This window comes from Lotus japonicus, chromosome 6, assembly GCF_012489685.1.
Source record: "Lotus japonicus ecotype B-129 chromosome 6, LjGifu_v1.2".
Classification (NCBI taxonomy): domain Eukaryota; kingdom Viridiplantae; phylum Streptophyta; class Magnoliopsida; order Fabales; family Fabaceae; genus Lotus; species Lotus japonicus.
In genome coordinates, this window is record NC_080046.1 from 4529155 (window position 1) to 4555295 (window position 26141).

The 26141-nt window shown below is 35.4% G+C and overlaps 1 protein-coding gene and 1 pseudogene across 1 annotated transcript; one reads left to right on the forward strand and one right to left on the reverse strand.

The window, feature by feature from the left end:
* Positions 1-4844: 4844 nt before the first annotated feature.
* On the reverse strand, positions 4845-6325 carry LOC130724746 (pentatricopeptide repeat-containing protein At3g04130, mitochondrial-like; annotated as a pseudogene).
* Positions 6326-22836: 16511 nt separating this feature from the next.
* Positions 22837-24991, forward strand: LOC130724497 (low affinity inorganic phosphate transporter 1-like). Its single transcript, XM_057575734.1, has one exon. The coding sequence runs from the start codon at positions 23045-23047 to the stop codon at positions 24677-24679; it is 1635 nt and encodes a 544-aa protein (XP_057431717.1). The 5' UTR covers positions 22837-23044; the 3' UTR covers positions 24680-24991.
* Positions 24992-26141: the final 1150 nt, after the last annotated feature.

Consider the following 26141-nt stretch of genomic DNA (forward strand, 5'->3'; position numbering starts at 1 on the left):
TATCATTACTCAAATCCCGTAAAAATCACACTAAAATATCCCTGATAATCCTGCAACATAGACAGGGGAGGGGAGTAAAATATCTCTGAGAATCCATGAGATCACACTAAATTAAAGAATATTTATATCACTTTGAGTAATCACTCCATAAAATGAGCTATGTGTTAGTGCAACGGTTCACCAATCTAAAATCTAAATATATAAGATGAAACAAAAAAATATGCAAATCAAAATCACTTTTACTGTTATACCTCCTGCTCCCAATGTGAGCTATTTAAACAAAATGCATATCATTTAATTTGTTGTCATACAAATGTGTGTTTACCATTTAGAAAGAAGAAAAATAATTAAGAGAGGATTAGTGGTTAAAGCTTTATAAAATTTGCAAGAAAACTTAGGTACTAAGTTAAAGTATGAGCATAAAGCTAAAGTAAATATAACTAATGAGTATAAGGATGCAATTATGAGTACAACTAATACCTATGGATGCAACAACTATGAGCTTACTTTCATAAACTGCTCAGATTAGTTTCTGAATAAGCGTTTACATCTCTATCTAAAGATGCAAGTAAAATTTTCAGAAGTACGTAAGAACAATGATCATTCTTGAAATACCTTTAGAAAGAGACAATTCATCATTTTGTACTGCTTTCTTCCAAGAGACTGAATTGTAAATCACTGGGACAAAGGCATCACACTGATATACATTACATTGTTTTGCAACCTGCAATATATATGGGGAAAACCCAAAATCAGGTTAATTCTGCAGTTTCAAGGAGTGAAATTAATATGAAACCAAAAATTTGTTTTACATTTCATCAAATAAACTTGTTATAGTTTGTCAGTTTTGGACAAAAAGGTGTATGTTCCCCACCTTATAAATGATTAATGTTACTCAGATACATGGCCTCTAGATTATAACAAACATAATCAAACCATGACCAGATAAATTTGCTGCATCATGCTAATTTATGCACATCCCTTAACTGTTTGGTGCAAGAAGTAATACATAGAAAGCCTAAGAAACTTACTTCTGGAACAACATAAGATTCTGGATGCTCCACTTTTGGCATGCATTCCTTAATTTTATAGTAAAAAAAAAGGATATCAAGTCATCAAATTTTCTGGCAATTTAAGATGCTATGGAGAAATTTCTAGAAGAGGGAAGTAAAAGACCACAACCCCCATATTAAAGAAAGAAAGATCATAGAACACACACAAAGTCAAACAACATCTCAAATATCACCTGGTGGTAGGTCTTAAAAAATGGCCTAAATCACTAAATAAGAAACTACTTTCGAAGCTGTAAATAAATGGATGAAGAAAAAAAGTGTGTTTTGCTAATTAGCATAATTGATAAGGAAAAAAGGAGGGGAATGAAGTTCATGGCAGGAAAAATCATGACTTTTGATTTGAGAAATGAGAGCATAGCTATGATGGGTGAGAGAGAAACTCAAAGTCCAAGAGGAACAAAATTAATACTGAGCCAGATCCATTTAAAAAGTAATAAAAGATTGAGTTCAAGATGGAAAGCAACAGAGAAGGCATTGAGTTGCCATTTGAACCTTTTGATCCTGAAAGAGGCTGGTTTGGTCCTCCATATAAGACCCAGGATTTTAGAATTAATTAAATATTTAATTTCCAACTCACGCATAGGGTTTTTTGTCAGCGTGAGAGGAACTTGACTTGTGGTTGAGGTTTGGATTAGTATTATGAAGGAGAAAGTTCAGGAAATGACTAAGAATAATACTATAGTCGCTATAGGTTATAGCACGAGCTTTATTCACTTCCACCTTAGGGCGAAAGCGTTAGTAAACGACTAATTTGCACTTAAAGACACGATGAAAACTAATTCCAAAAATCTTCAGAGAAATGTTAGAACTTCTCTTAATCCTTCCATGACAAGCGTTTCGATACGAAACCCTGGAATGTACGAACGTCCGATTCTAATTCTCGGAGGTTTGCCGAAACCAAAACCCTGATAGCTCAAGAAACCTAAAATCAACCGACGATGAAGACTTTTTCTATTCAGAGCTTCAAATGAAGATTCCACACGCGCTCACCCATTTCTCTCGATGTTTCTAATCTTTCTTCAGAAGGAAGTTTTCTCATCCGACATCAACTGCAAAAAGTAGTTTTTCGGGTAAAACCGATTTACACCGACTTTGGATCGTTTGATTTAATTCCAAGAAACCTCTTTTGAGTTTTGGAATTCTGTCGCCAGAACCTATCTTAGAATTCACAGAGGAATGCGCAGGAAAAATCGGAATCGCGAAATTTTCATTTTTCCGCATTTTCCAAAACCTATAAATAGCTTGAAAAATGAAAAAAAAAAAACAAAAAAACCCTTCACCCATTTCACCCAAACCCGCGAGCAAGGACGAGGAGAGGAGGAGAAGAGATTTTCGCCGATTCTTGCCTGATCGTCTCACAGTTCGTTGCTACGCGTAGGCCTCGAGGTACTGATGCTTTTCCTTACCTCTGATCGTAAATTATGTCGCTTTTTTCTATGTCTTTCTGTGCTCAAAGTTTTGAGTTTTTTGTAAAACTGTCCAAATAACTTGATTTCAGTGTCTAAACTTATTGCCTACATGCCCAAGAGCATGAATATTCGGTTGTTTTCTGCTGAATCTCGCCGAATTGCCGCCGAGTTTCAATTCTGCTCAAAATACCCATTTCTGACAAAGGTTCCGCTTTTTGAGTCAAAAACTCTCGACTGAGCTTAGCGTTAGTAGGATTAGTCGTCATAATCGTTGTTGGTATCGACCCCATCTAATTTGTTTTTCGAAATTCTGATTTTGAGTTTCCGAGCTAAAAATATTGACCAAAATACCCCTGTGACAGTTTTTGACCCGATAATTTTTCTGAGAGTTTCCCTGGCCTAGATATCGCCTAAGAATACCTAGGAATCAATTTAGATCGAAGAAAAAGTTCGGAAACCCTATTTTTGAGAGTGGCCGAAACCTATTTGTTAGGGTATCGTGTCCAAAAATATTTTTTGGGTCTCTATGACCTGAGCCATTGCGTAGCTCTTTCAATTGTCGAAATTTTGGCGTTGGTTTCGTGTCATTCCGAGTTCTGTAGCTCGAGTTATGCGCATTTTAGCGAAAACATGTCTTATTGTCCATTCGTGCCTAAATGTCGGACTCTAGAGCTTCGAAAGCTTCTTTTCGGGTTTTGATAGTGTTATTAGTTGTATTGTTTCTTAGCGACTAAGCAATGATACTTTGCTTAAGGTTTGGAACGAGTTGAGCTGAGGAAAGAGACTTTGGAGCAATTGTTGAGGTTTCACAACTGAGGAGGACGTCCGGGGAACTTGCTGAGTTCGGGAGCTTCATTTTGGATTGGACTGGGATGTTGAGCTTGGATGAAGAAATTGGCTAAGGTAAGGGTAACTCAGTTTTAGAGCAATCGAAGTAGGATATTGCTCACATTTGTACGTCTTTGATAGAGTAAGTATGCCAAGCAGGTTCCTCCATTAAAACATCTTGTTTGATATTATTTTGTAGATGCATCAGAAAACCGTCCATTTGAACATTTTGCAGCGTTGGTTCGTTGAGCTGCCTATTGAGGTAGTAAACCTCCCAGCTTGAGACGAGATCGGAAGGGGTGAGAGTGTAGTTGATACAGAAAGTGACACCTGCACATTAGGGAACAGGTTTTGTTATGATGAATCGAGAAAAGAAGAAAGGTAAAAGGAAGAAGAAAGGAAGTAATTACATTTGCTGAGTAATTCTTCTTCTTCTTCTTTGTTGAGATGGAACCCGCTTTTTCTGAATTCTGACTTGATTTCCTCATTCATTTCGCGCTTTCTTTCTGAATTCAAAAACCAATCACAAGGGTTTTCCAGCAATAATCAGCCAACCAGTGCCGGAGGAGCAGACGGCGACGACGGCGAGTGGTGGAGAAGACGAGAAGAAGCACAGAACCCCTGTGTAAAATTGAAATCCCTAATTTACGAATTTTCAGTTTCAAATCCCGCTCAAAATTTCCAAATTTTTAACCTTTCTCCAAATTATACATTCACTCCCTCAAATCTTGCAATTCATTTCCGGCCCCCTCACTTAGAACCTGACTCACCACAGTTTCACCCACTTGATTTAAATTATATTGAGTTCTTTTACTTCACCTTCTATGTACTTGATCATTTTATTTTGCTTAATGGGCAATCATGGTTTATTATTTATTTGTTTACTTACATTTCTGAATTGTTCTAATTGAAGATATTTGGATCTTAGCTTTTAATCCTCATAGCTAATGACTCAAAAATCTATATTTAATGGATATTTCAACTTAACAACTCCACTATTTTGAAAAGTGATTGCTTCTCCTTGGTAGGTCAAAGGGGCATCTCCTTAACAACTCATTTAATGTGTTGTCCCATTCTTTGGACTTACATTTTTGTATTGATAATACTAAAAGCTCATGTGTGAATCATGCCTGCTTCTTTGTATTGATCGAGTAAATAGATATAACTTTCTGGCTATATTCACCTTATCTGCAGAAACACATGTTGGAAGAGAACACATCTGCATTCAGTACAAGATTTCAAAAATTGATAGTGTGAGCCTTTTTGGGTATTTAAATCTAAATGGAATAATATGTAATCGATTTACATCTTAATGTATGATTCGTTGTTTCAGAAAGGGTAAAGATCACACAAAAATATTTTGGGATGAATGCAGATGTGTTCTAAAAGAAATATCATCCATTTAATTCAGCAGTTCAAAATTTGAAAAGCTAGTGTATATTAAGGGAATAGCATTAAGGAGCTAGCAAAATAATAAAGTACAAAGAAAGAATAAAGAAACAACAAATAAACCTTAAACATTGAGCGAATGCATTTATAGTTTCTTCATAAGATCCTCAATTTTCTCAACAGCTTGATACATATTTTTCAGTTTAACTTCCTCCAATAGCAAAAAGCAAGTTCTGTATCTAGGCAATATATCTAGATCTATCATCTCCTCAAACAGAGAGAATGCCCACTTGCATCTATCTGCTCTACAAAGTCCATGAATTAGCAGTGTATAGGTTGAAAGATCAAGACCAAGATGATGCTTATTGACCATGTCATTTAATATTTCATTCAACCAACTATCTATTTTTCCCATCTTGAAACATGACTTGATCAATGGGTGGTATGTTTGAATATCAGGCTTACAGAGGCCTAAATCTTCCATCTCCTCCAATATGTCAAAAGCTCTCTTCACTTCTGCATAATGACAAAATATAGAAATCATCGAGTTATAGGTGGATGTATTTGGGGCCACACCAGCTTTAGGCATTTCAACCTTAAACACATGGTTAGCATCATCTATTCTGCCTGCTCTCCCTAATGTGTAGATGAATGAATTGTAGAAAAGTGTATCAGGCCTACATTCAGCAGACCTCATTCTCTCAATTACTTGCAAAGCTTCATCAAAATTTTCAGCCTTTGCCAGTGCACACATGATTATAGTATAAGTGACCACATTTGGGGAGCAATCTTGAGCCTGCATTTCATCAAGAAGATCATAGACCCTGTTAAAATTTTGTTCTTGACAATAACATTGGATGATGGTGGAATAACTTATAACACAAGGGCGACAACTATATCCTTTCATTTCTTGGATTGTCCAATGTGCCTCTTCGACACGACATATTTTGCACCAACCATGAATGAATATGTTAAATGTGTAAGCATTTGGAGCAATATGCTGCTTCAACTCCAAGTAAACTTCACGAGCTTGCTCAACAAATTCTTCCTTGCATAGGGTATCAAGCAACAAGTTCATGGATTCTGTGTTCTTCTCCAAGCCAATATTCTCACAGCATCTGCCCACTGTCCTGCCCCAACAAACCTTCTCATTACCTTGGCTATAGTATTGAGAGTAGTGATACTCCCCTCACACCACATTTCGTCTAAGAGATCTCTCAACTTGTCCATTACCTTCATTCTACCCAATATGTCTACCATCATGTCATATGCTTCTGGCGAATGTTCAAAGTTTGAATGCAAACTGGCCCATTTGAACAACCCCAATGCAGACTTCCAATCATCCTTATATCGCCGGAGCAATATGTTAATAAGGCTTTGAGACAGATGTAAGCCATCACAAGCTTGATCATTGCTTAGAGACCGGATAATTTCCTCCTCACTGCTTCTTTTGCCAACTTTTGCAGTGCGAATGTCCACGGATCTCATAAGTTCTCGACATTGTTCTTCATGCCTAAAGTCTCTAGCTCCTGATATTGCTAACCTATAAAATAAGCTGCTAGATGCAAGAACCTGACAACATTTGCAAGAGGAATGACGAACGACAGCCCGGTATATTGACTGCATCGGCGAAGCAAAGTCATGACTAGGGCCAGGGATGATAATCAGGAGATAAATTCTGGTTCAAAATAAAACCATACAGGAAATTAGCTTTGAGTAACTAACAGTGAATGAAAACAGGCATGTTACACTAGCAACTATTTTTATGAAGAAAAATAATCAACATATGATGATGAGTGATGACTAGTACCACACAACTCATATAGTTAGTCATGCCCATCATTTCAACTATTGTTGTGCCCATCATTTCCTCAACATGATAAAATAGAGACAAAATACTTAGCAACTCAAGTTTGTTTGAATTCAGTAGAAAATCAAAGTTTCCCTTAAACAGAGTCCACCCAGTGAAGTATAAAATTTACCTGCAGCAGCGGTGACAAGAACACGAACTGGGTCTTCGACCATTGGTTTTGGATCGAAGAAGAAGAGAATGAGTGTAAGGGTCAGTGTGTAACACAACGCAAGATTGTTTTATTTCTTCAATCATATGGGTCTGTTCTGTTGTCTTGGTTTTTTGGGACTAATGGGCTTAATTGTTTTGTTGAGTTATTTTGGGTCTTAGGCCTGTTCGAATACAAGCCAGCTAGTTATCATTGAGCAACAAAACAAAAACAAGGATCTATTTAGGGTTAGAAATTGTGTGGGTTGTTTGTGTTTGAGTTTGAGTTTTAGATATACAAAATGTTGAGAGCCGTTGTGACTCACCTTCGTTACCGTGTGAGCAACCTTCGGACCTCTTGGTCTGGCGCCCTCCGTGGCTCCTCCTCGTCATTGTTTTCTTAAGCAAAAACTAGAGAATGGTTCAAAGAGTGGTGCAAGAAACGTCGTAGAACATACTCTTCCGAAGAGGAGAAACTGTATAGGTTCAATATCTTCAAGGAACAGCTTGAACAGTGCTCCCGCTTTCTGGAGAAGCAGTGGCCAAATAATACTCAACTGCTTGGAGAGGCAGGGACAAAGAATACTTGTATGCCTGGAGAGGCATGTACAAGAATACTTATTCTTCCTTGAGAGGCAGGGACAAAGAATACTTAATGCCTGGAGAGGCAGTGCTAAAATAATACTTAGGCTGGAGGGGCTTTAAGAGTACTCAATGCCTGGAGAGGCAGTTCTGAAATAATACTTGCTTGGAGAGGCTATAATATTCAATGCCGAGGCAGTTTCTAAATAATACTCTTTCTTGAGGAGGCAAACTGAAGAATACCAATAAGGAGGAGTCCTTGGAACTCACCCTTAGTGAAATCTCGGTTAACACCGGTTAATACTGAGGACTGGATGTAACCCTATCATTCTGGGGGTGAACCAATAGAAAATCTTGTGTGTCATTGTCTCTTTCACTTACTCTTGCTTATCCTCTGCGCCAAACAGTAAAGATCATCAACTATGGTTTGGATCTTAAAGTTTTTGAAGGGCACAATTCAACCCCCCCCCCCCCTTTTCTTGTGCATTTGTTAGATCAACAGATTGGTCCCATTATCTTTTTCAGCGCCAATTTTTTTTACCACCACTAGCATCTGAGAGAAATCTCATATAATAGAAGTTTAGTTTAACAACTTTAATGCCCATTATAATTTCAATAGTGAAATAGATATGAAAAATGCAGCTTTAACTACTACTTTTTAGTCAAATTAAGCTACCAGTTTTAACATGGTAAGGGCAAGGTAACAACTTTTGATACATTTAAAGGCACGTTGATAAAGTTACGAAATGATAATAACAATATTTTATAGTTGTAATAACAATATGTTATAACTACAATATGCTAATACTCGTCTACTTATTTCTAACACATTCAAAGCAATGGAGAACCTTAAATTATAAAAAGTAAACTATTTTAGCTTAAAAGTTAAAGGGAGGTAAGCAGGATATATAGGGAGTTAGCTAAAACTAAATGTGGGGGAATAAATTGTGGTTCAAATTAGAAATTTCACCATGCAACACATAATGAGGTGCAAAATATCCCCGAGCACCCCTAACCCCCATCCCTTGGGTTCCAAACCTCAAACACGACTCCAAATATTCCCGGTTCTTAACATTTTGTAAAATAAATAAAAAATACAAAGGAAAAACATGAACATAATTAGCCAGCAAAATGGGACAAGTACAAATTTTGAAATAATAACAATGATATATAAAAGAGAAGATCGCGAGTAAATTATAAGAATCACATCACATAAGCAAACAAAACAAAACCTTTAAGTCCTAAAAGTCCTCTTTCTGCCTCCAATGAGAAATAGAAGTCCTTCACCTACCCGTGGTACATGTATACCTAGGAAAATGGTATAGAAGTGCTTCAAAGACAACAATAATTGAACAATTAACAGAGAGAGATGAGGGAAGAGCGGGAAAAAAAGGCTCCCCTAAAAGAAGTACAAAAGAAAGTCAGGGACAACAAATCACAAGTCACATGCTCAACAAGTTAATCGAGTGAAATAGTGGGAAAAAAACTAAAAAAATGTCACAGACAATAGAAATAGACTTCTTGTATAATAATTGGAAGTATGATCAACATCAGTGCTACGATTTAGCTAACAATAAGAACATTTTACCTCCTTTCTTCTATCCCTTTTTCGTTTGACCTCATGAAATGTATCTGAAAAATAACTGCTTAATGTTATTTTCTTTAGACACATATATAGTTAGAACAAAAAAATATGTAATACCAACAGTCACCCAGAATAATGCAATGATATTTTCAAGCAACTTCAAAATGTCATTATTAATTGTGGTACATAAATTGATCTACTGATAATTTGACATGCAAATGATGAGAGCTTGAAATTTCACATCTAAATCAATAACTCAAAAGTGAAGAAGGGACAGAATATATCAAAAGACCATGAAAGCATTTACAGAGACATACAAGATGATATATGTAAAATTAACCATGCATATTTTTATTTATATCTCATAATTAGTACTATTTTATTTGAATTATGACTCCAATACCAGCATAAATATGATCTAATAGTACAATAACCAAGAAAAGTGGAACGTAGAACCACAACAAGAACGCTCTTATCTAAGAATTCAGTTTTAATAAGGATGCTTAGACATACAAATAGTACATAGATCCATTAGACAAACTATAACTAGCCAAAGGAGCATTAAACAATTGTCAACAGAGCTAAAAATTTGACAGCCACAGTAAATTGAAAGATAAAAACATCTCAAATTCCTTCAAATGAAGTAGAATCAAGTCCACAACTGCACCAGGTAAGCCAAGCACATCTGATATGACACAATACACTCAAAAACACCAAGAAGATAAATTATGTAAAGAAATAACTCAACTTATCTCACTCCAACTACACAACACCTCACAATAATCAAAAGAGGTATCAAAAAACCTAAACTTTTCAACATTGGAACAAAATTGAAATTTCTACATGCCAAGGTAGACCAAACCTGAAAAAAATGAAAATGGGGATTGAAAAACTTCATAATAATCAAACTTTGTCCCGTAGGGCCCCACTCTACACTCCAAAACCCCAATTTCATCCACATGCTCCCAGACCAAACAAAAATCAGGTGAGAAAAACACGCCAAAAAAAAAATAGTTCAAGATCAAGATCAATATAACCTAGTAGAAATGAACAAAAGGACATGATGTTGCCCTGAAGGAGGAGCTTCTGAGCAGTCTCATGGGGATCCATGGAACACTCCTTGGGCACTGCATAAATTTCATCCTCACTATAGTTACCAATGATCTCTTTGATGTTCTGGATCATCTTCCTCACAGAGCTCAAAATCAAAGCCCTCATCTTAGTGGTGTCCATTGTTGCAACACAATGACACAAACTTTTCAAAGGGAACACAAAATAAAGAGAGAAAGCGAAAGAGAAACCAAGTGGGTGTGTAGCAAGAGAGAGAGGGGGGGTTAGTGGTTTTTATTGGTAATGATAGCAAACAGATACACTCACTAATGAAGATAAATTTGAAGATTTTAAATATGGGCACAAGGTGTGTTGTGATCTGTTATTACCTTTCAAACAATAAGTTTTGAAGTAATTGCACTAAACTCCTCTCCTCTTAGATATGAAATTATTTCATTGACCTCACATCTTTAATATATCACGTAGAATAACATAAGTGTGTTAAGTGTTATAATGATAAATTGTAAGGGAAATCAGTGTAATAATGATAAACGTAAAGGGAGGTTAGTGCAATGTTTTCAATCAAGTAAGGGTAGCTAGTTTCTTGTGACGTGATGTGATCAGAAGATATAAATAAAGATTAAAAAAAGGTGTCTCCCCTGAAGTTTATCATTGTGACATTGACTTCTCCTCTATTATTTAATAAAATGTAATGTGATCAGAAGAGAGAAATAGTGAGAAAAAAGGTGTCTCCCCTAAAGTTTATCATTGTGGCATTGACTTCCCCTCTATTATTTAACAAGACACTAACTAAACACTAACTACCCTTACTTTATTGAAAACATTGCACTAACCTCCCTTTACGTTTATCATTATTACACTGATTCCCTGATGATTGATCATTTTAACACTTAACACGCTTATGTTGTTTTTCGTATATATTAAATATGGGAGGTCAATGCAATAATTTTATATCTCAGAGAAGAGGAGTTCAGTGCAATTACTTCAGAACTTAATGGTTGAAAAGTAATGGATCACAACACACCTTGTGCTCAATTATATGAACTTCAAATGTTTATTTGTTAGTGAGTGTATATGTTTGCTATCATCACTTCCAATAAAAACCACTAAACCTCTATCTCTCTACACACCCAATTGGTTTCTCTTTCTCTCTCCCTGTTTTTTGCTTTCCCTTTGAAAAGTTTGTGTCTTTCTGTTGCAACAATGAACGACGATGGGATGAGGGTTTTGATTCCGAGCTTTGTGAGGAAGACGATCCAGAACATCAAAGAGATCACTAGTAACCATAGTGAGGATGAAATTTATGCAATGCTCAAGGAGTGTTCTATGGATCCCAATTAGACTGCTCAAAAGCTCCTCATTCAAGGTAACATCATTTCCTTCTGTTTATTTGTTGCTAGGTGATATTGTTCTTGATCTTGAACAATTTTTTTTGGCGTGTTTTCCTCACCTGGTTTTTTTTTTGGTTTGAGAGCATGCAGATGAAATTGGGGTTTTAGAGTGTGGAGTGGGGACCCTGCGGAACAAAGTTTGATTTTTTTATGAAGTTTTTCAATTTCCATTTTCATTTTTTAAGGTTTGGTCTACCTTGGCATGTAGAAATTTCAATTCTGTGCCAATGTTGATCAAGTGTTGACAAGTTTAGGTTTTTTCATACCTCTTTTGATTATTGTGAGGTGATGTGTAGTTGGAGTGAGGTAAGTTGAGTTATTTCTTTACATGAGTCATCTTTTTGGTGTTTTTGAGTGTCATATGTCGTATCATATGTGCTTGGCTTACAAGGTGTAGTTGTGGACTTGATTCTACTTCGTCTGAAGTAAATTGAGATGTTTTTGTATCTTACTGTGGCAGTCAAGTTTTCACCTCTGTTGGTACTTGTTTAGTGTTCCTTTAGCTAAGTATAGTTTATCTAGTGGATCTCTGTACTATTTGTATGTCTAAGTATCGTTATTGAAACTGAATTCTTAGATAAGAGTGTTCTTGTTTTGGTTCTACGTTCTTCTTTTGTCGGTTATTGTACTATTAGATCATATTTATGCTGGTACTGGAGTCCTAATTCAAATAAAATAGGACTAACAATGAGATATAAATAAATATATTCATGGTTAATTTTACATATATCATCTTGTCTGTCTCTGTAAATACTTTCATGGTCTTTTGATATATTTCGTCCCTTCTTCACTTTTGAGTTATTGATTTAGATGTGAATTTCAAGCTCTCATCATTTGCATGTCAAATTATCAGTAGATCAATTCATGTACCGCTATTAATAATGACATTTTGAAGTTGCTTGAACATGTCATTGCATTCTTTCGGGTGATTGTTGCTATTACATATTTTGTTGTTCTAACTATATCTCTGTCTAAAGAAAATAAACACTAAGCAGTTGTTTTACAGATATATTTCATGAGGTCAAACGAAAAATGGAAAGAAGAAAAGAGGTAATATGTTCTTATTGTTAGCTAAGTTGTAGCACTGATGTTGATCATACTTCCAATTATTACACAAGAAGTCTAATTATGTTGTCTGTAACATTTTCTTAGTCTTTTTTCCCACTGTTTTATTCGATTAACTTATTGGGCATGTGACTTGTGATCAGTTGTCCCTCATTTTCTTTTGTACTGCTTTTAGGAGAGCCTTTTTCCCACTCTTCTCTCATCTCTCTTTGTTAATTGTTCAATTCTTGTGGACTTTCAAGCATGGCTATACGACTTTCCTAGGTATGCATGTACCACTGGTAGGTGAAGGACTTCTATTCCTCCCTTGAGGAAGAGAGAGGACTTTAAGGACTTAGAAGTTTTGTCTTGTTTGCTTATGTGATGTGATTCTTGTAATTTACTCATGTCCTTCTCTTTTTTATTTATCATTGTTATTATTTTAAAATTTGTGCTTGTCCTTTTTTTTTTTCTGGCTAATTATGTTTCTGTTTTTCCTTTCTTTTATTTTTGATTTTACATAATGTTAAGAACCGGGAATCTTTGAAGTCGCGTTAGGGGTTCTCGGGGCAAATTTTCACCCCATTATGTGTTCCATGGTGAAGTTTCTAATCTGAACCACAACTTATTCTCTTACATTTAGTTTTAGCTAACTCCCTATACCTCCCTTTATTTTTTCAGCTAAAATAGTTTAATTTTTATAATTAAGGTTCTCCATTGCTTTGAATGTGTTATTGAATGTGTTTATAAATAAGTAGACAGGTATTAACATATTGTGAAATTACACGTGGACACTTATATGTAAATAGGTTTGCCACGCGGGCTAGTGACTGAGTAAAAGTATCTCAGAAATGCTTTATGACGTCATAAGGACTATTTCGATTCAAACAAAATTTGTCAGGGTCTAAAAGCTCTCAATTTTTTTATAGGAACCATTTTAGATTATGGTGTATAAATCAGGGATCAAAAACATATTTAACCCTTACTTGTTTTAATCTTTAGCATTTATGATTAGATCTAACAGTCATAATTTATTCTTATGTTCTAATATAAAAAGACTATTCTTATAAAATACATTCTCTCTATATCTATATCTATAACTATAACTATAACTATAACTATAAGTAAAATTATCTGCTACTTAACATTGATGTTGGTATTATCTAAATCTTAATGAAGAGTATATTTTTAATTAGTTGGTGATTAATTGATGGAGAAATATTAATGAAAGAATTCATAATGAATTAATTTTTCTATATAATAATTATATAAAGTATCACAATTAGTTACTGATATGCCATATATTATTAAATTTTTTAGAAATTTTTTAAAATTAAATTATAATATATTATTTACTACTAAATCTTACACAAGTATACATTATTTGATAAAACTACTCCAAATAAATTTACGTGACATTTATGAACATTTACCTGAGGTGTCCTATGATGGTATATAAGAGGAGATGAGCATTGCAACGAATGCATGTGGCATTTGGAGAGTTTCAACCGATCTATGAGCCCTAACGTAGTGCCCGAATTAACTAAAGGGTAATAGAGTTGGTGGAAAATACTCTCATCATATCGAGAATAATCAACCTATGTAATCTGCATGTAACAATGAAACAAACTAATTAAATAAAAATACAAAATGTTTAATTAGAACACTTAGTTTAGAGCATGAAACACTTAGCTTGGACAAACAATTGGTTATGTGGCATGCACACCACATCCAAAATGAAGTCTCCTATAGCTCATGAATAGATTTTCAATGTCGACTAATACATCTACATGAAAACAACCCACAACCTTCTACATTATACTTGTGAAACCTTATCATATTCATTTGCAAAACTAAGACAAGTGGGGAAGGTAATTGAATGTCACCATGCATCTGAAAACTGTTAATTAATACTAATAATTTCCAACCAAATATAGAAAGTTTACAAAACCTAGAAAACGAATAAAAACATACCATTAACAAAGATTCACTTTTAGATCCATCCATGTTAGTATATATCACAAACACGATGATTTCTCTAGCAATCAGTGATGGAAACATGTCTAACCATTAACCCCATATATAGAATAATTAGTTCTTCAAATAACTTTCACTGTTATTCAAGAGAAAAGTAATCATCATAGGCAAGAGAGTATAAGAAGTTGGATATCATATGGTGCCCATAATGGCTCGATGAGGGCCAAATTATTGATCATTACTACCCAAAATTTTATTGAAGTTTTAGTTACATAACTAATGGGCTTTGGGTCGATATAAGGAGAAACATATTCTTCTTCATTAAGTACTTATTTCTCCTCATTTGAACTCTTAGTCCAGAGAAGGATATCTGGCTGAGCCATCTTAATTATTTCATTCATAGAAGCTAATGCAAGATCCATAAGCACATATATTTCTAAACAGACTTCACTACCCATCATCAACTTCATTGGTTATCTAGTCCTAGGAAATGCAGATGGTTGATTTCTCAAAACTACATCTACACATCAAGTCCCATTGGCAAGAGCCTTCATGAGACTAGCCGATGCGAATGCACCTATGCGATTTAATTCATCCATTAGTCGATCATTTTTCATAACTACTTCATCCTAAGTGAAAATTGACCTACAATGATAGTTCCACCACAATTTTTGCATGTTGCATTTCCCTTAAATTCCTTCATCACACTGTTATTTTTCCAAAGCTTCTCATTTTCCCACATATTGGTTCACGAGAATCAATTCATTCAATAAATCAAAAAGTGTCTGAATACTAATATATTTCAATTTACCTTTAATTGGATTCTTCATTTTTTTGATACCAAAACTTGACATTCTTTTTCTTCAAGTCAAGCTTCTTACTAAGATACATTTGTGCCTCATTGGTACAATGAGTGTCCCTGGGTAAAGTAAAACATTTAAGAAAAAAAAATCCAAAATGAAAATCGCCTCAATCAAACATGTCAATCACAGTTATAAAAAATAGTGCATTATTTCACAAATCCATATGCTTCAAAATTTTCATAAAATTTTGTAATCCTCATTGCCTGAAATCCTCACTAACCAAAATTACATATCCATAATGACTGCCAAAAGGACACCAATTGAGAAATCTAGAGGGAAAAAATGACAAAAAACATAAATAAGCCCCAAATTTTGTGAAAACCTTTCATATCTATGAAAGAGATCAACAGAGAAAGGAAAGGTGAAAATCAAATACAGATCCATAATGACAACCAAAAGGTCATCAATCGGGAAATCTAGAGGAAAAAATGACAAAAACATAAATAAGCACCAAATTTTGTCAAAACCTTTCATACCTACGATAGAGATCAAAGGAGTAGGTGAATGTGAAAACCAAATACAGATCCAAAATGACTACCAAAAGGTCACCAATTGGGAAATCTAGAGGAAAAAATGAGGAAAAACATAACTAAGAACCAAATTTTGTGAAATACTGTTGTACCTACGATAGTGATCGAAAACGAAGGTGAAGGTGAAGGTGAAGGTGAAAACCTCACAGCTCTCGCATCTACTTTCTTTCACAATCATCAGCGTGAAGGTGATCTGCAACATCAAATGAGAAGGTGAAATCTACGATGTCAAAATGAGACAACTGTGAAAGAATGAGGCGAATATGAAATAAGTGACCTAAATGTTACAATCACAACCCCTCACTTTTTAGTCCATAGAAGATGGTTGGGTGGCTCGCACCAACGACAGCGAGGGACATGAACGGCAGCTGGATAAGGTGGCTTAGGGTTTGAGTGATTAGAGAGAGGAGAAAGGATGAAGGGTGACTTAGGGTTGGAAAGTTAAATATAAAACTTCGCTCATATCTCGTAAGGGCTAAGCCCAAAATAATTTGCGTTACTATAAGTAATTTGGGTCTTGGGCCTATTCAATTTCAGAGATTTCAGACCAAGACCCAAACCAATGGCACCAGGTTGACATGAAAAAATCCAAACTAAGCTTTAGCTTTCAGGTTGGTTCAAGTCATTCAAGATGATTAGGTTGACCTTAAACCATGTGCACCCACCCTCGCTTTGATGTTGACTCAAATATTATACATTATCTATATATATAATTAATATGAGGTTTACAGAAATAAGAATATTAATCAGCTATTGAAGATATTTTATACTATTACTTAAATTAAATAATAATTGTAAAAATTATGATATAAAAATTTCAATTAGCTAACGATTAAACTTTATAGTATAAATACATTAACTTTTAATAGTAAAAATTTTAATGCCTATTAATTATTAAAATTTGTTAAAATATTAATTATCATTCACAACTTGGAGAAAATCAAAATATTTAAATGACACTAAGTAATGTTAACTACTCAACAATAATAAAAAATAGCGAAATTTAGTTGAAATATTTACTTGAAGGTCATTGACTTCAAATGAAAAAAAAAATTATTGCAAAAAAAAAACTTTCTTATGTGAATCAAAATCAAAGATCATTTATATATTTATCTGTATATAATATAAATTTATGTATAAGAGGCAAGCTTCAACCATTTTTTTTATTTATATGTATAAATATTATGTTTAAGAATGGTTTTTTAATTATATATTATATTAATGTCAAATATAATTGTACTTAGAAATTTAGTACATTATTTTTTTCCTAAATAATATTTTATTATACTTATGGTATTTTAAAAAGGTTTAAATATCATTTGTTTTGTGGCTGCCCGACATCTCTTTCTATCTGGTCTCATTTTCGATCGGTTCTCCCTCCTCTTGCAATTCATGTGTCGTTCCAGCTCTGGTTTACAAAGCTCTTGTCCCATAATCATAATCGGTTAGGCAACACAGTACTCTAGTGGTTATGGAAGTGGAGGAACAACTACGTTTTTGCAGACCAGGCATGAGACGTTGGTTATGTATTACGACAATTGCTGCTGGACATCCAAAACGGGAGACGATGGCCATCGTGCAAGTGAGTTATGGACTGCCCCAAGTGCATGATGATGCGGTCACGACTGCTGCTGTGATGGTGGGTGCTGCTGTAGAGGGTCCGGGGTTGCGCGTGGCAGTAGATGGAAGTTGGAATCCGACAACAAGAAGGATGGGATGTGGGGCGGTGCTTCAAAATGACAATGGTGAATGGATATCAGGGGTGGCAGTGAGTACTGTGAATGGGAATACTTTCTTAGCATAAATATTAGCAGTAGAATTGGGCTTAAAACAAAGTTAGGATCTTGGTTATAGGAAGGTGCTTTGTCGTTCTGATTGCCTAAGTGCAATGGAAATCCTCCAATGCCGAGACGACATATCCACATACTGGGCCAGGGATACGATCATGCAAATTAGAGGTATGATGGATTGAGACTGGACAATGGCTCTTGCTCATGTCTCTAGGCGGATACTTTGGCACGGCAAGCTTCTTAGGAGAGTTGGGAAAAGAAGGCTTGGAGGCATCCTTCGGCTTGCTTGGTCAATTCTTTGTACCACGACTCATTAGATTAGTTGCTCAATTTTCTATTTTATCTTCCGAATGTAACAAAAAGTAAATGGAGAAGCAGAATTTCCTATATAAATATTTAACAAAAGAATAGTCCTTGTAAGTTCTCAGTCCACGCGAGCTTGATGCTTCAAACTTCAGAGACGACTTCTTAGAGAATCCAATGCTAGTTCTTTGAGGTGAGTTCTTAAGTTAAGAATTAAGAACCTGGTTCTTAAGTATTGGAGATGGCTAAAAAAAAATGTATTGGAGATGACTCACATGAAGTTCTTAGTTCTTAAAAATAAGAACTAGTTCTTATATAAGCGAGTTGTTTTATGAGTTCTTAGCATAAAAAAATATTTTTTTTCTCTCATCTAAATTGTTTTATTACTTTATAAATTGTTTTATGAAAATAAAAAGTATAAATAATGTGGTGTGGTGAGACCATAAAAATAGTGCTAAGAACTCAAATCTAAGAACTTGTGCTTGAAGCGAAATATGCAAAAGTTGCTTGAGAGTTGCTTAGAGCACATGTGTCAGTACGGGGTCCACACGAATAGTGCTAAGAAGTAAAAATTTAAAACTAGGGATGAAGATGATATTAATAATATAATGAATTGTTACGCTTAAACTTAATTAGTTTAAATACACTTGCGTTAAATAATTAGTTATTATTTTGGTAAATTCTGTAGTACCCATAAAATATTTTGGGTATGGTACCCGTATTGAGTAATTTAATAGATGGTTATTATATTTTTTTAGGTAAAGTTTACATTTTCGCATTTCATTTTACTATTCAATTAATTTCATCTCATGAATTTTGTTTTTAATGAAAAATAGTTTTGTTGTAGAGATGAACGATAATGGTTGAGACGCGCGCAAAATGACTATGATTGACGGATGGAAATAGCCTAAAAAACACAACCTACAAATTTCATGTCTCTAATAATAAAACGTTACATCACTACGATAAAGTAGTATCAAAATTATAACTTGTACATGCTTCTTTATTATCAAATTATATCATTTTGGGTACCATACCTTAATTTGGGTTAAGGTACCATAGCAAACACCTATTATTTTTTTTTTGTCTCTACTTGATCTGAAATTTCTACACAAATTAGATTAACTCTGCCTATTGATCTATGTATGTGCTCAGTTCTGAGTTTATATGAATGGAATAAGTATTTTGCCGCTCATCGAAGTCTCATCTAACTTGAACAAGATTGTGTTACCGAATACCTGTAATTTTAAAAAGAATATTATTTCAGTAATACTTTCTTGTTCAATTGAGACAAGTTATCATTGGAGAGCAGGGGCTTATGTTTTACAATTTAACAATATAAACTGCGTTCAAACCTGTCATGTTTATTTCATTATCAGTGAGCGTGAGTAAGAGAATAGATATGAATAATAGAAGGGCTAATTAAAAAATGTTTATGACGTTCCAGATCATAAGTAGACATCAGGCGTGTTGATCTTGTAAAGATTAAACAAATCAAACAAGTGCCTGCAGCGGATTGGATCGTTACTTATTCTGACTTCGATATCATCTTTTGATGATGAAATATTATTCAGTTTAAGAGGATTAATTTTGCCCAACATAGTCAAATTCTCATATAAAATATCGCTAGTCGCTGTCTCCACCAGAAGCAAGCTGCTTCTTATTGTCCTCTTGTCTCCTTGTTCAAGGTGGTTTTTTTTTTACTCCAACTATCCACCATAGGAAGGAGTCCTCTCGGCCGACAACATTCAAATCATAATAAGACTAGTAATATATCCTTAGTGCAAAGTTTTTCTATATAAATCCGAAACTTATTTAGAAAGAAACAGACATATGTACAGTATGAATCAATTATTCAATAGTTTATTTGTTTAACAGGATGTTTTGGTGTAAGTATTCAATCACTTTTCAAATGCTTATTATTTTAAATTCAGAATTTTGTTACAGTTAAATTTTTTTTATACCTTTTGCGGGTGTATTGTTCGGGGACCAAACTCAAATTCTAGCCGCATGCTCAGTCTGTGTTAGCGTGATTTATTAGCATAAAATTTTAAATAGCTTTTTTTATTGTTATTTTATGCAATTAGAGTTCAATAACTAATAATTTTTAGTTATTATTAATATAAACTTGCAAGTCAAGATGCGTTTTTACACGCTAATATATGCAATTATTATAGTCCATCGTCTGAGGTTGAAAAATCAGTTGCACTAATGACTTCAATCCCTACGTAGTTTTTTTTCGTTACAAGAAAAAATATCAACAAAACCTACACTAACAGATCCCTACAGAGATGTTGAATAACAGACGAAAGAAAACCTCCAAAGTCCAAAACCGTAATGAAGAGCCATCTCTAGATGCCTGCCTCGCCAACTCATTTGCAATTAAGTTCCCTAGGAATGTGAAAAAATGAAACATTCCATCCCGTATGATTTTTTATTTTTTGATAAGCCAAAACATTGCATTGAAACAGCACAAGGGGTGCCAACCCAAATACAATGAGAGAGGGTTCAATCAAAGATCGAACCGAAAACTGAAATAAGTGCAATTTACAAGAAAGAAACAGAAACAGGATAAGCCCAAAAGCCCAACAACCCGTATGATACATGCCTCTAACTCTTAGAATATATCTCTAAGCCAATGATTTTGGACGTCTACGGTGCGCGATTAGCTCCACCACTTCACACTGACTCACACACCACCTACTTATAACTTAGAGTCTAGACATGTCGTAACGCCTCCTCCATGACAAGTATTGCAAGTAGAGGGGTCTCAACTCTCATCACCACCGCCGCAAGAGAAGCCTAAAATCGATCGAACGTCCACTATGATCTCAAAGAACACCTCCTCCTCCCATTCTATGCAAGGTCTGAACCTAGCTCCCATCAATATTCAACTTCACCTTCCCTTGAGAGTAGGACTCGTCCAAACTGCTGGGGTGTAAGCCAAGCGCCCCTCACTTGTTAAAGTTTAAACTCACGGAGCACAATCTAATCTGGTGAAGAACATATATAGCTTATAGTCCAAGGGTGATCCTTAATTAAACACAATATTGTTTGGCCATTTACATATCAATCATAGGATAGTTTGCAGCTAGCTAACACATGATTTCTAATAGTTGATAAAGAAAATAAAAATTATTTCAATAATTATGCATTCGCAGTAAAAAAAGTTTTTTACCGACTTTCAATAAATCAAGTTTTCACCCTTTATCCACCCCAGAAACATATTAAAATTAAAAATAAATATGGAGAAATATGATTATATTATAGGTTTGTATATAAAACTCTTTATATCAATAATGTATAATTACGTTCAAAAAATAATGTATAATTAAATTAAATTCAATAGAATAAGATTATCACATGTCTATATTTTGTCATATTAAGTACTTGTGAGCTATTAATTAAAAATCACTTTGTCATTTTACCCAAACAAAATTGTGCGAGGGCAAGCATGAAACGAGTAATGATATATTTATACCTTACTTTTTTTTTCACATCTTTTTCACTCATTTTTCTTTCTATCTCTCTCTGCATTTCCTGTCACATCACATATCATATCACTTATTTCTCTCACTCCTCTTCACATTTTAAAGAGGTGGAGGTGAAGGTAGAAATGGATGGGATCTAAACATTATTAAGCATGAAACGTAAGAAAGACTTGAACTTTCAACGACATGAATGTAGAACAAAGTCCAAGTCTTCCCTCTAAAATCATAACACATGATACATCAAATAGAAGTCATTTTCACAAAAGCAACCTGAAGTAATATGTGTCATGTGGAGGACAATATAAATAAAAATATATATACCATATTCTGAAATGGTAGTTGCGTAATTGCTGACTAGTTAATTTTAAACCTTCAAGGAACCGTAGAATATGCGCGCGGAAGATGCCATAGTAAACTAGAATCCATACATGTTCAAAAAAAAACTAGAATCCATACTTTAAAAAAAAAACAATTTCATGATTGTGATGAAAGAATAATCTCACGCCTATCGCATGTGAGATACCTTAATTTTGAAAAAAGAAAAACTAGAATCAATGATGGTAGGGTGAGACTCAACATATTATATACAGGGAAATGATTTTTATTACGAAAGACTCCCCAAGAACAACTTATGAACAAACAATAGTTACCCATTCATCCAATAAAATTCACCCTTTTATGCTTAGTGTGTCCGTAAATTTTCTCCAACAGCACCACCATTTCTTGCGTTTTTATTTATTATCAAGGTATTCCGACAACTGGTATCATGAGACTTATCCTCTTGAACCTCAAAGATCACATTAATTGGGTAGACTTCTCATATCAAATCTTTCTCTATACAATCTAGGGATCGACACAATCAACTAAATACTTAGGAGCCCTAGATTTGTTGGGCATTTCTGGTGTTTCGTGAGGCTGACTTTAGTAACTAATAATAGCACCCCTCTTATATATATGTGGCAAATTTCAATGGTTTCTTTTCATCCACACAACACACATGACACAATTATGTGCCCTAACTTCTGGTAAATAAAACACTTGTGTTATTATGATTATGGGTTTTTACTTTATACGATTTTAATCTGTTCTATCTACAAAGTTGTGGTAGAAAGTAGCATTGCTACTCACACACGAGAGATTGGCATCAGCATCACGAAACTAGATAAATCCAAGGCAGATAATGTTGACCATAAAACATGTGCATCTTCCTTTTCAAGGTTAATGTCATTGTTCTTACATTTCCCTGGGTTTGTTTGAAAGCACAGCTTGCTTTGAAAATTGGACGCACACCCACATATTCAATTCAATTCAAGAAATATAAAATGAGAAATACTTTTGAAAACGCAGATTCCTAAATTATCTGTGTTAATTCTTTATTGTTTTCAACAAATGTTTCACTTATTTATTCAATAGCCAGTGTTTTTGGGACACCTTTAACAAGACCTTTTAAATAATTAACTTCACATTTATATTTCAAAGTCTATGCAGCATGAACTATGATGTCTTAACAATCAAATAATTACTACTAATTTGGCTAAAAGAGAAAATTCAAAAGGAAGAATATTATTAAATAGGCACTAACCTGGCTATTTAAAGTCATGAACTCTCACTGAAGAAGAACATATGATTTCTTGTTCCTTTGCCAGAATTCTTGAATAGGCTTTGGAGCAAGTTACCCTAAGAACAGTTTATTAGCTTCTGCTTATTACAAATCTAGCTATGGCTCGTGGTGAATTGGGAGTGCTTACTGCCCTTGATACTGCCAAGACACAATGGTATCACTTCACTGCCATCATCATCACTGGTATGGGATTCTTCACAGATGCATACGACCTGTTCAGCATACCAAACGTTACCAAGTTGCTTGGCCGAATATACTACACAAAAGAAGGTTCACCAAAGCCGGGAACCTTGCCTGCAAATGTTTCAGTTGCAGTTAACGGTGTTGCGCTCTGTGGCACACTAGCAGGCCAACTTTTCTTCGGTTGGCTAGGAGATAAAATGGGTAGGAAAAAGGTTTATGGCCTAACTCTTGCCATCATGGTCGTCTCTTCTCTTGCCTCTGGCCTCTCCTTTGGGCACACCCCAAAGGGTGTGATTTCCACCCTTTGTTTCTTCAGGTTCTGGCTTGGTTTTGGCATTGGTGGTGACTACCCTCTCTCAGCCACCATCATGTCAGAATATGCAAACAAAAAGACTCGCGGCGCATTCATAGCCTCAGTGTTTGCTATGCAAGGCTTTGGAATCTTGGCTGGCGGGATTGTTTCCCTCATAGTTTCCGCAGCATTCGATCACGCATTCAAGGCTCCGCCATACAAGGATGACCCTGCAGCATCCCTTGTCCCCGAAGCCGACTACGTCTGGCGCATCATCCTCATGTTCGGCGCCGCCCCTGCAGCTCTCACCTACTACTGGCGCATGAAAATGCCCGAGACAGCAAGGTACACAGCACTCGTCGCGAAAAACGCGAAACTCGCAGCGCAGGACATGTCAAAGGTGCTGCAAATGGAGGTTGAAGCTGAGCAGGAAAAGACGGACAAGATAGCCGAGCCCGAAACGCAACAAAACAACAAGAACAGCTTCGGCTTGTTCAGCAAGGAATTTGCTCGAACACATGGCGTGCACTTGCTCGGAACCACTTCAACATGGTTTCTCCTAGACATTGCATACTACAGCTCAAACCTCTTCCAAAAAGACATCTACAGCAGCATTGGGTGGCTCCCTCACGCGGAGGAAATGAACGCGATTCAGGAGGTTTACAAGGTTGCAAGAGCATCAACACTGATAGCACTCTGTGGCACTGTACCAGGGTACTGGTTCACAGTGGCATTCATAGACCATCTGGGTCGTTTCATCATACAGCTTATGGGGTTCTTCTTCATGACAGTGTTCATGTTCGCACTCGCAATTCCTTACAATCACTGGACACAGAAGGAACACAGAATTGGGTTTCTTGTGATGTACGCATTCACGTTCTTCTTCGCGAATTTTGGTCCAAACTCGACCACTTTTGTTGTGCCTGCAGAGATTTTCCCTGCGAGGTTGAGAACTACATGCCATGGGATATCCTCTGCTGCAGGGAAAGCTGGAGCGATTGTGGGTGCGTTTGGGTTCTTGTATGCTTCACAGGACAAGGATGAAGCAAAGAGAGATGCAGGGTACCCTGCTGGTATTGGCATGAAGAACACTCTTATTGTGCTTGCTGTGACGAATTGTCTTGGCATGGTTTGCACGTTCATGGTGCCAGAATCTAAAGGGAAATCGTTGGAGGAGTTGAGTGGTGAGAATGAAGAAGATGAAGGTGATGAGAGTGTTGAGACACAAGGTTCCTCTAGTAGGACTGTTCCGGTGTGAAAGGTGATCTTGTAAGACAGGTGTCCTCTTTCGGAGACCATCTTGTTCGAGTCGGGAACATCTACATTATGGTGGAGCTAACTCTCATAGTGGAGTTTTTTTCCATCCACAAGACTCGAACTCGAGATCTTGCTTAAGGGGAATCAAGTAGTTAATTATAGCGGTTGGTAGATAGTTAAGCTCCTTAAGTATTTAATTTAAAATTTGATCTCTGACGTGTGTATGAGAAAGATTTATTAGGAGAGACACACAGAAATAGTCTCATGGTTGTGGGCTTTGGGATAAATAATTTGATATGCTTTTTAAATGAAATATCTACACTTAGTTAGTGTGTGTTAGAATCAGCATTAGCATAATTGGATCTGACTAGAATTTGATATGGTAACGTGAGTTTAAATGACGTGATTTATATTTGGATACATTTACCCATAATTAATTTTCGTAACTGAATTGTAGTACAAATAGTCAAAGACACAAAATCGGACAGGTAGATGGAAAAGCTACCCTAAGTCAATTCTGTCAGATTCAGATCAAACTCGTAGCATCGATTCTCGAAATTGGTTCCCAAACATCTTCAAAACGATGAAGATCCACGTTTGAGTCTCTGATTTACGTTTGGACCTTAGATCCATGTTTAAGAATTGAAACCTAACACACCCTTAATATTAGACTATTAGAGAGTGAAGTGATATTTGGGGCTTTTGCCTCCTTACATTATTAAAAGAAAAATAACAGAGTGAGAAGTGATAAATAATAGATGTGAAAAATAGATATATGTACCGTGTGATGATGTTGAAGTGTTTGAAAATTAGGATTGTATCTCAGTTACCAACAGGTTAGCCTACTTCTGAAACTGAGCTTGTTATTCAACTTCCCTTGCTCGCTTAAAATTCACAAAACAAACGACTCATCCTACCAAATCCTCTTACCAAATCAAATCCCATAAATAGATAAGATTTCTTCTGTAATATATCCATTAGCTTATATTTATAGGACGTTCAAATTTAAACAATCTATATATCATCACTTTTTTCCTTATTCTTTACTATTATTTTTTCTTAAATCTCACTATCAAAATATAATTATTCGCAATATCTTTTAAGCTTCTTCAAATTCGACCATAGGATAAAACCCCCTTGGGAAAACCTATCAAGGAAAAAGAGTACCAATTTTGAATAGTCAAGAGTAAAATTTCAAGGAGGTTTACAAAAAAATCTAATAACCCACCCCACACCCTGTTGCCAAACCATGCACAATTTAAATCACCAATATACCACTAGAGGAACCACTAGAGGAACCTTGTGTCTCAACACTCTCATCACCTTCATCTTCTTCATTCTCACCACTCAACTCCTCCAAACAATCAGAGTCAACAAAACGGATAGCGCCAGACGGAACCTCCTCCACCCAGACAGATTCGCCATAGGTGGAAGCGTTCCTAGCTAAATAATCCGCCACGGAA